We start from the raw sequence: 12,117 nt of genomic DNA on the forward strand, positions 1-12,117 counted from the left end.
ATAACCATACAGGTTAGCTACAGAGCTGAAACTGAGCACAGTTGTTCCCGAGCCATGCCTGTACACAACACATGTACTCATTGTGGTATGCACATGTACTACTAGTGTCTACAACAACACGAACCTTACTTAAAAAACACACCTCGTACTTTTTGCAAACAGTAGCACATTTCATTTTCAATATTTCTGTAAGGAATTAACAAATGTCATTGTCTAGTGCCTGTGGTGAATGAAAGTGAGATAATGCTATGTACATTACATAGCAATATATTCTTAAAACTTGAAGAACAAACTTGAAACAATTTTAAGAAAATTGAAGGCGAGATCTTAGTTAATGACTGTCTCCACACAGTTCTTAGATTTGCATCGTCTTTCTTGATACCTAGTTCTGCAAAGTACTTAAAGTGCTGTTGTGTTGATAATGCACCATGTTTCATGAAATAATAATCTGGATGGCTTTTAGATATATATTTAGTGTCTTAAATATTGTACTCTTAATAATGAAGCAAGCATTCTGTTTGGTAGATTTGTGTTTCTGTTTCTTTTTTTAATAAAAATTAATAACGTGATAGTATCAGAGAAAACTTGGGTTGCTTGTTATATTAACATATTTCTGCTTTTATTTTCAGCGAGAGAAGGAACGAGGATCACACATCTCCTATATGTTTAGGCTTCCATTTGCAGCTGGTAGTGTATTCAGTGCTAGTATGTTGGATACACTCTTGTATCAAGCGTTCGTTAAAGATTATGTTATCACATTTGTCAGACTTCTTCTTGGAATTGATCAAGCTCCAGGATCTGGATTTTTGACATCTGTAAGTCTACACAAATTATTCTATAATAAGTCAGTGATATAGTGTATTTAGTTTCCATCTTTATGGATAGATTATTACTCCAGAAATTAGAAGGATCACCCCCAAGTTCTTACAAAATAACTGCCAGATGACTCCATATACCTGTGAAGTTATTACTTTTTAAAATTTTGTTAAAGCAATGGCACCTCAGAAATTGACTGTGTAGTTTCCTTTTTACAGAGAGTGCTTAGAGAAACCATACTGTGGAAAGGAACGCAAATCTTGAAGGTTTTTGTACAGACCTAACTTAATGTCAATGTTTCAATTGCTACATTTAGCTTTTACACCTTCGGAAGAGACTGTACAATTGATTTGCAGGATTTTTTCATGGTTATGCTCCCATCAGCAATAAATTTTGTGAAAGTCATCCAAAAATCATTTGTTCTAAAAAGCATCTATGTTGTGCTTAGAATAATTAAAATTATGACCATGTTACCTAACTATGAGATGGAGGCATCCTCAGGCCTGTCATAGACTAAAGTACCTTTGATTTTACATGAAAATTTTATGTGGAATAGATCTGTGTCTAATAGATTCCACAAAACCTGACTAAAGCCCAAAAAATAGATTGTGTTAAATGATAAAATTCAATACAGGAAATGAAAAATCTGTGTCTAACATTATAACTGGAGATGAACATAGCATATAGTCATATGAGCTGAAAACTAAGTGGCAGTCAGCTGTTTGGGTGTATCAAGATGAACCAAAACCAATAAAAGTGGTTCATTCATTAAACACTTCCTAGAAAATTATAGCTTGTTTGTTTGATTACATTTGACTTTTCATGCCCATTGCTTTAGAGCAAGCTGTTGCAGTGCAGCCCCTTAGGGATGAGTGGTTATTAGCTCACCTGGGGGAAGGCACAGATAGTGTAGGCTACCAAACAGGTGGCACTGGCACAATTGGTCGGAACATACATGTGTCACTTGGCTGTCCCTGTATACATTCATTTATCTGGGGTCATGGATTGCATAGACTATGGCCCAATTACCTGAATACTTGTGCAACAGTAGTTTGCCCACTTGTTCCATGGTAGTCACCTGCCAACAGGTGCGCACACGATCTGGAACAGCCTCCTTTAGAGGATTGAAGAATAGCTGCTGCTGCGTGGTGTACAACAGTTTTTCCCACAACTATTGATGTAAATTAGAAATGCAATGGGAAACAACATATTGCTCTACATAATGACAATACTAGCTGTGAAACATTTCTTTATCTGTTGGAGGACAATACCAAATTAATGTTTCATTGCCCATGTTCATCTTATTTGTTGCTTAATGACTTTCATTTGGTCCCTTGTGTTGTAGATGTCAATTTTTGTCACCTCAAGGAGCTGCTGAATTTTTCACATTTAGAGAGAAAATACATTTCCAGAATTTATGTGAACACATGCAGAAGTGCCTAGAAAAAAATTTCTTTTATTGCTTCTGTTAAAACTTAAAAGACGACACTTGTATTCTGTAAAAACCTTTGAAATGTCATGCCACTGGCTGGGTTTCCCACACATATCATCAAAATCCATCTCTGCAAAATTGATGGTGAAAAAAAAAACCTTACAGATTATACTTCATGCCATGCTCTATAGCATTTATTTATCAATATTAAAGAAGGAAAGCTGCTACTGACCATATAGCGGAGATGCTGAGTCGCAATAGGCACAAAAAAAAGATTCACACAATTATTGCTTTCAGCCATTGACGACTTTGTCAGCAATAGACACACCTACACACATGCACATACACACACTCACGCAAATGCAACTAGCCCGCACTGTGCAGTCCCAGACAACTGAAACCACACTGCGACCAGCAGCACCAGTACATGATGGGAGTGGTGACTGGGTGGGGGTAAGGAGGAGGCTGGGGTGGGAAGGGGGAGGGATAGTATGATGGACAGTGAAGTGCTGCAACTTTCCTTCTCTAATATTGTTGCATTCCATCCTGGATTTTCCATTGTTTGCATTTATTTATCAGTTATTTGCCTATGCCAGATACCCTCACACTTCCAGGCCAGAAACCCTCTATTACTTCAGACCAGGCATTTTGCATTCTGCTCCATAAACATGTAGAATTTTACACAACAACTGATGACATTGCATGAGTATGTATTAAAAGTCTCTTTGGGTTTGCTGCTGGATCCTAAAATCAGCTCAGTCCAAAATTTCGGTGATCCATCTGGTCGCCATCTTCAGGAGAATGCTGCTTCTGCTGATGTGTCCTTCTGGGAACTGTTCTCAGTGAGACTCATCAACAGAAGCAGCATTCTCCTGAAGATGGTGACCAGATGGATCACCGAAATATCAGGTCGACTTGATTTTAGTATCCAGCAGCAAACCCGAAGAGACTTTCAAGACGTATTATGCTGGGAAAGCGTATGATGTCACATGAGTATATGTTATCAGTTCATATAATAATAACTGTAGTACAAATCAGAGATATGGAATGAAAATGTGTCTAACACTGCACGTAGTTATCTTGAGACTCTGCAGACTCTCAACATAGTATTTGACACAAAACCATATGATATGAGGAAAACTAAGAATAATTTGCAATATAAGAATTGAGTGAATTATGAATTTGTTCATTTAGAAATGTTATATTTGTGTTAGCAATTACTGAGGAGATGATGAAATGGAGGTATTAATTACAGTTTCAGATTGCACCTGAGTCATGATAGTTTCGTTAAAATAAGCAACACAATACTAGACCCAATTTAAGTGTTTATCAATTATTGAATCAACATGGTTAATTTAAGCTGTAATATAAATACAAGAATCTGTTCACCACACATTATGTATGCCACTCACAGCTTACAAAATGTACAGAAAAACTTTCATCAAAGACAAGGCTGATGATGATGATGAAACTATTGAATCTCTTTGCAAACCTAGGAATTGATAAAAAAAATATGAATAATAATGAACAGTGAACAGTTTTGAGTCACTGGAACTTTATTGTATGACAGATAAGGAATGAACATGATGAAAGGAAGACATAGAACTCTGCAGTAGACCTGAAATAGTCAACAAAATTAGGGAGGTATGCATAACTCAATAATTACTGTTTGGTTAATTAAATATAGAAAATGCACAAGGTAAGTGGTGAGTCAACTTTACAGGTTACATTGATATGAAACCAGCAGGAAGCGCAAAGCAACAAAATCACGTTAAAGACGCAAAAACAGCTGACAAAGATATGTTCATAGGAAAAATTTTCATTGCATATGTGAAGAAAAAATGTGAAAAACAAAGGTGTTAAAGTGCAAGATACCAATAAGTAGCCACTGTTAAAATGCAAAAGAAAAACAGGTAGATGAAAAAAATATTCAGAAATTACATACAACAAAGAAGAGTTTTCCTCAGTGTGATCAAAGAGAAAGGTGAGACTGATGAGGAAAAAATATGTCCATTAACATGGTCAGAATGTGACATACAACTGAAAGGTTTGAACTCAAATATGTGGGTGTGAACTTTGTATTTAGGTTGAAATTAAAATTATACTCTTGATCTTTATTTATTTATTTTTAATTTTTACTATTTTATATTAATCGTAACTATGATATGTATGGAATATCTATGAATGAAAACTTTATTATTGGAATTATATTTTGTATAGGTCATATATTCCATGTACTATTGTTTTCTAGATGAAAATTACAAAAGATGACATGTGGATCAGAACGTATGGAAGACTGTATCAGAAATTATGTTCAACAACGTGTGAGATACCAATTGGTATCTATCGTACACAGGATACCTCACTTGCTGATTCGTCCCACGTGAGTAATAGCAGTTCATCTCGACGATGGCCAGGGTGTGTGCGTGTGCCTTCCATGGTGAGTAACTCATGTCGGGTGTCAACACAATACTGGTGTATTGTCATGAGACTTGAAAGTGTTTGAGTCTTAAATATTATTTCAATTACTTTTGAGAAATTTGTTTTATTTATGTTACTCAGGTTTTATTTTTACTTATCTACATATTTTCTTTAAATTTTTGATAGTATCAAGTTTTCTGCTCTTTAGATTGTGTATATTTTTTTCGTATTTCACATTGCTTTTTACTTCATTCTTGCAATACAATTATGAAATACTTCTTGTTTTTAATATACCTTTAACTCTTTACTTTCCTTTTTTCTGAAACAATATGTAACTACTACTTCAGTGGCATGGCTTGCAGTCATTTCAAGTGATTTTTTTTTCAAATACTTTCATTTCAAAAAGAGTTCTTGAAAGTTTCTCTCCAGTGAATGCACACGCACCACTTTCTTATATCTGGCCAACTTTCCAGTAGGAATATTTTCCTATGTATAAAATAATACTTTCTTTGCATTATGGCTCTTGTAAAGAAAACTTACGCATGCTTGAGAAATGTAATTCTATTTGCCTGATTTTAGTATCTTACCACTTTCAAATCATGTCAAATAATTCTTAATATATTAGTGTCATGTATTGCATAACAAACTGTAAATCTAACTGTACATGGTTAGGTATCTGGATAGACAAATAAGTAAAAATTCAAATATCCTGCATTTAATATCTACTGGTCTTAGGATTTTTCATGGTAGTTCTGGAAATGCTTTGTATGATGATCTGCATTCTACATTTAACTATACCAGCCAGTGGCTACAGTAGTCCAGATCACAAAAAAGCAGAAACAAATCATCTTGAACTGATCCATGCATAACAACGCACTGTATTTTGAGTAACTCTTCAGTTAAGAGCAGCCTTTCATGTATTTATTTTTTCGTGAAATCAAATTGCCCCCTTCAGTGGAACATTGGGAAACTGATTCTTCACAATGTGATAGTTAATTTTCTTAGTGACTGTCCAACAGAACTGCTGGATACATTTATTGACAGACATGTCTTTGGTTTCATCTCTTTCAAGGGTTTGTGGCAACTGTCTTTTCAGTCTTCATATCATTCTTCAGTCCTCATGAATCAAGGATGTTGCCCCGGGGTTGGGGGGGGGGGGGGGGGGGGGGGCAGCAGCTTATGTACCTCATTGATAAAGGTAGCTAGGTAGCTGTACCATAGGCCCAACCACAGTAGAGAAGTATCTGTAGAGAAGTCAGACTAACCTGTGGTTAGGATGAAGAGGGATGACAGGCTTTTCAGTGGCTGCTGGGCCAGCAGTCTAGATTAGGACTGGCAAGTGCAGGTGCGTGCAAGAGAGAGTACAAATACGCTTCATGACTGTTAGCAGAGATTGCCAAAGATGACCAATTCTTCCTTGCCTAATAACACAATTGAGTGAACAGTTGGCTGTGGCCACACGAAGGGTCACACACTTGTCCACAGCCATGCAGATATCACACACTTGCAGTCACTGGTAAGTAAACCGCGAATTTGCAGATGTGAATGCACAATGCGCTTTCCCTACCATCTGCATTGGGCCAAATGATGAATGCAGATTAAAAATTATTGTTCATTATTTGTGAATAACAAATAAAAATATTCATTGGAGCAATTATTCATTGCCATGAATAAAAACATAAATTAATGAATACATCTGAAAACCGATAAAGTTTATTCCTCTAACTATTTGCCATTTATTAAACAAATGTACTTTTTGTTGTTTTAATTAGTTTTTGAAAAAAATTTGAAAAATTTTTTGAAAACCCCCTTTTTTTCCCAAACTTCTCATCAGAAAGTTTATTTGTTGTGCAAAGATGTGCCATTGTAACACACTAAAGCAAATGCTTTCTATGCATGTAGAGAGGATATCAGTACATTATGCTCGTATCTCCTGAAGTCATCTTTATTTCAGTATAACAATACAAAGGTTTCAGAACATAATCATCTTCAGCAAAAATTTAGAAATCATTAATTTTTGCAAATAATTCGTAGTGATTCTATGTTAGGTTCGCCTACCAGGAAATGTTCAAAATAAAATTTTCTTTTTATGGCATGACATCGTTGTGACATAATTTCTTCGACATGTCTGTGGCTAATATTTGCCAGTAGTTTGTTGTAAGCCTCCCTAGCTCTTGGACACCAATGCATGTGAACTATTTAGTTTTAAACTGTGCTTAAGACAGTGCTGGAATTTAATGCAGTTGGTGTAAAGAGGCCAAAAAAAGTCTTCTAGTCATCCTGACCTATTGTCAGTAAAAAAAATGTTGGCTCTGGGCTGCAGTACTGTGAACTCCTTTACATACTGAAACCCTTTGTCTCTTATGGAACTTTTCAATCTCAAAGCTCTGTGTAACTGCATAGACACTTATTACAGTGAAAAACTTTTCTATGTTCTATTGGGATGCTTGTTCAGAGTTAATTCTAAAACATTTTTTAACGGCTTTGGATGGTCAGCAGCATTCCACAGTCATTTTAGGAGACTTTAGTTTAAAAGTCTATTTTAAATTCAGTGCATTAGTGTTTGTAAAATGATTCTTTCACATAGTGTTCACTAAAGAAATTACGATCATTCCACTTGGGACCTGTGGAATGGTACATTAGCTTATTTGTTTGAGTTATAAATATTTGTATTATTGTTTTTCTGACATGTTCTACATCCTGGAGGACCTCCTCACTATGGATCAATTGGAATGAAAGTAAATCTAATCTAATCTTATCTTCAGTCATTAGCAACCACTGAGCTCTTGCTTTATTCTCTCGTTTACTTTACTTTCTCCCACCTCTGAACTGACTTACAAGAGTTAGAGTGGGACCTACATTTCAATGTGTACTCTGAAACATGAGACAACTTGACTTGACATTTTTGTCATAATTAAAGGTGAAAGAAATGATAATGACAGAGAAGATCCTAGGCCAGTCAGAGATCTAATCCTAAACCTTCAGTTTTGTCTTCTAGAATTTAACTCACCTCGCCACCAAGGAATATTCCTGTGCAAGTTGTTAATAAATTAGTAATGAAGAAAATATAGAGACATTCTACATTACTCATTATTTAAGCTACAAATAATTTATTCTCAAATAAATTTGTTTGAATTATGTATATATTCAAATGATTATGCAGACAGCAATTTATTCAAATAAAGCCCATCTCTGCTTATCACTACACCATGCACTTCATTCCTCTTTACTGTCATTGCAGTTGATATTATCAATGTTTCAATTTACTCATGAGAACCTACAGTGTACCTGGATTGAAGTCTTTTTTTGCTTTTGTTAATTACAAACAATGTAGATAATTATAATCAGTTGTCATGTTCATTAACATATTTTTTTATTTGTTCTGTCCAAAATACGCCTCAGTGTCTGTGATTTTAGCTGCAGACTGAATGCAAGTATTACTTCATCTTCTTTCATTAATGCAAATCTATAGTTCCACAGTTAAATCAGTGATTTTCAACAACATTCAATATTTGATCATCACTTCAATTCTACATAATCATTTTCAGTCACTGTGGTGCTACTTGATGAGTCTTGGGCACACAGCACTCACCTTCTCCATAGAAAACAAGTAAAACAACTAAAAAGAACTCCTACTTCTAAACCTTTCCAACACTAGCAGGGTCGATTACTGCCACTATGTTGAGATGAAGCTGTATAGATTCGATGCTTCCTTAGCTGTTTGGCAGGTCCAGCCATCTGTTACTCCACACTCTGTGACTGAACGCCATGTCATACCAAGTGAAACCATGTGATAGCAAGTGAGGGAGGTGCCAGGCACATGCTTCTGCAACATAGGTGAAGTGAGTAACAGACAGTGAGTGCAGTTTTGCCACATGAATGCAGTGCGCTATTCTGGATGATTGACTGATCTTGCCTCTTGCCTTGTAACATTAGGCAATGTGATCTTGCTGTGCTGATACTTCAAATGGCTGAAAGCAAGGAGGAAACTAAAGCCATTATTATTCCTGAGGGGATGCAGCCCTACTGTAAGGCTGAGTAATGATGCATCCTCTTGGGTATAATATGCTGGAGGTAAAATCCAGGAAGATGTAGTCACAAGGAAAAACAAAACTGGCTTTCTGTGACTCGAAACATAGACCATTAGATCCCTTAATCAGATGTGTGGGTAAGAGAATTTAAAATGGGAAATGGACCGGTTGAAGTTAGATATAGTGGGAATTAGTAAACTGCAGTGGCAGAAAGAACATTAGTTCTAGTTAGCTCAATACAGTGTTACCAACAGAAAAGCATATAAGAGTGATGGAATAGTTGGCCTAACAATGAATAACATTATAGGAATACAGGCAAGCTATTATGAACAGCATAGTAAATCCAGTATTGCCGCCATGATAGACATGGTGCTGAAATTCACCATGTTAGTACACATTTATGTGCAAACTAGCTCTGCAGGAGATGAAGAGAATGAAAGAATATATGACGAGTTAGAGGAAATTATTCATATATGTGAGGAAGACGAAAATTTAAGTGGGATCAGTGACTGAAATTTAATTATAGAGAGAGGAAGAGTTGGAGAAATAGTAGGAGAACATGGACTGGTAGAAAGGAATGAAAGAGAGAGCTCTTCACACAGCATAATTTAAATATTGCCAACACAGTTAAAGAATCTTGAAAGAAGCTTGTGTATGTGAAGGAGAAGAGACATGGGGACACTGGAAGGTTTCACATTGGTTATATAATGATATGACAGAGATTTTGAAACCAGATATGGTTATATAATGTTAAGACCAGATATTAAACAGTAAAATGATTCCAGGGGGAGATACGTATCAAATGGTTTTAAACTGTAAATTAAAACTAAAGGAATTACAAAAAGATGGGAATATAAGGAGATGAGGCATAATCAAAAACATGAAAACATACTCCATTGTTCAACTTCACAGGTGATCAATGAATACCTCAACTGTAGAGTAGAGTTTTGTTGGTCCTGGTAATCATTTAGTACACAAATAGTACATTCTGATGTAAGACAAGTCAATGTATAACAAAATATAATATTAAATTTATGTTGATTTCATTATTTCTACATTAAATGATCACTGAGTTACAATATACAGAGCAAATATTGTACAAAAATAAAAAGAAGATATTTTAAAGCAGAAAGATTAATATTTGTATTAGAGCAACATTTACATGGTAGATCATTAAAGTTCTAGTAACATTTATATGATACATCACTAAGGCAAAGACACAGATTGTTAGTGAACTTCCTGAAGGAACACGTGGTGGCTATTGAAGCAGTGATGAGTCAGATATGCCGTAGCAGTTGACTTGAAATTATCCAGGTCATTTATTGATTTAATTTGTGGGGGAAGTTTATTATAAATAACTTTCCCATAATACAGGGTTCCTTTGTTATTCAGAGTGGTGTGGGTGGGTCTAAATGAAAGTTTCCTTTCTGCCTGGTGTTATAGGAGTGGATATTTTCATTTTTCTGAAAGAGGGTGGCATTTTCCATTGAGTATTTTTTCATAAACACAGTTATCTCATATACATGGAAGTGGGAGGACTTCTATCTTTTTAAAGAGTGATCTACAAGTTTTGTTCCATTTTACACCTTTGATTATTCTTATAATTCTTTTTGTAGACTAAAGATATTTTGGCTAAGAGAAGAGTTACCCCAGAAAATAATTCCATATTTCAGTTGTGACTATATATAGGCATAATACACAGTTTTCAGAGAATCTTTGTTGCAGCATCCTTCTAATAGTCTCATGAAGTAGCATGTAGTGCTTAATTTCTTACAGACTTGTTCAATATCCATCCCCCATTTAAGACTCCCAAGAACTCAATGTTGTCTACATTCTGAAGGTCTTTGTCGAAATCTGAGTCTGAACAGTTTGCTTACCTTTTTTCACATTATAGAAATTTAGTGCCACTGTCTTATATGCATTTATACCAATTTGTTGTGACTGAACCAGTTTTCAATATTGTTCAGTGTCCCTGTTGTAGACTTCTCAAGTATTTCCATTTCTTTCCCACTTACTAGCACACTTGTACCATCAGAAAAAACTGGATGATGTTCTCGCAGAATTTGTGTAGGTCATTCGCATATAACAGAAATAGAAGAGGTCCCAGAACTGAACCTTGAGGCACTCCATGTTTAATGGTTTCATAGTTTGAATAGTGTTGGGTGAGGTAGATGAAATTTTGATGTTGCACTTCAACTACTTGTTTTCAACCGCTCAGGTATGACTTTATCCAGTTATTAGCTGTTCCTCTAATCCCCATGTTGTCTAGCTTAGGCAATAGTTTTGTGTCATCTATGATATCAGAATAGAAATAGAAATTTAGAAATAACTTTTGAGGGTTGTGAGAATGCATTCCATTAAATACAAGATAAGGTAAAAATCTGGTTATACCCTGTAAAAGTTGAACGGTGTGAGGAATCATAATGACGTGTGGTGTGGGCTGTCTGTAGGTGGGGGCGCAAATTATGGGAGCTATGGCAACAGTGGTAGCCATCTTGAAATCCGCCATTTTGGTTTTGGGCTACATGTTTCAAATGGAAAGGGGATGATGTGACACATAATTTTGAACTGCTAGCTCCTCAGGAATACACATGTTAAATTTGTTTTAAGGTATCTTTATTTGTGTAGTAATTACAACCTATTAAAGTGTCGGATCTATTAAACTGTATGATGAGCTAAAATAAATTATTCAGATAGTGAAGGGAGGTCAAAATTTAATAGTCATGGATGACTCGAATTTGATAGTAGGAAAAGGAAGAGAAGATAATGTAGTAGGTGAATATGGAATGGGGGTAAGGAATGAAAGAAGAAGCCACCCAGTAGAGGTTTACTCAGAGCTTAACTTGATCATAACTAACACTTGGTTCAAGAATCATGAAAGAAAGTTCTATACATGAAAGAGGTCTGGAGATACTAGAAGGTTTCAGATAGATTATATAATGGTAAGACAGAGATTTAGGAACCAATTTTTAAATTTTAGGACATTTCCAGGGGTAGATGTGAACTCTGGCCGCAATCTATTGGTTATGAACTATAAATTAAAACTGAAGAAACTGCAAAAAGGTGGGAATTTAAGAAGATGGGACTCCAATAAACTGACAGAACCAGAGGTTGTACAGAGTTTCAGGGAGAGCATAAGGGAACAATTGACAGGAATGGGGGAAAGAAATACAGTAGAAGAAGAATAGATAGCTTTGAGAGATGAAATAGTGAAGGCAGCAGAGATCAAGTAGGTAAAAAGACGAGGGTTAGTAGAAATTCTTGGGTAACAGAAGAGATATTGAATTTAATTGCTCAAAGGAGAACATATAAAAATCCAGTAAATGAAGCAGGCAAAAAGGAATACAAACATCTCAAAAATGAGATCAACAGGAAGAGCAAAATGGCTAAGCAAGGATGTCTAGAGGATTAATGTAA

The 12,117-nt window shown here is 35.5% G+C and overlaps 1 protein-coding gene across 1 annotated transcript in view; it reads left to right on the forward strand.

Annotated features, from left to right (window-relative positions):
- The window catches only part of LOC126340649 (potassium channel subfamily T member 2), a 1,715,804-nt gene that overhangs the window by 1,657,369 nt on the left and 46,318 nt on the right, over positions 1-12,117 (forward strand). Inside the window, exons 23-24 of the mRNA XM_050001706.1 lie at positions 630-815; positions 4,500-4,688. Coding sequence (XP_049857663.1) covers positions 630-815; positions 4,500-4,688 — 375 coding nt within the window. The remainder of the gene's footprint in view (positions 1-629; positions 816-4,499; positions 4,689-12,117) is intronic.

The sequence above is a fragment of the Schistocerca gregaria genome, chromosome 1 (genome assembly GCF_023897955.1).
Source record: "Schistocerca gregaria isolate iqSchGreg1 chromosome 1, iqSchGreg1.2, whole genome shotgun sequence".
Classification (NCBI taxonomy): Eukaryota; Metazoa; Arthropoda; class Insecta; order Orthoptera; family Acrididae; genus Schistocerca; species Schistocerca gregaria.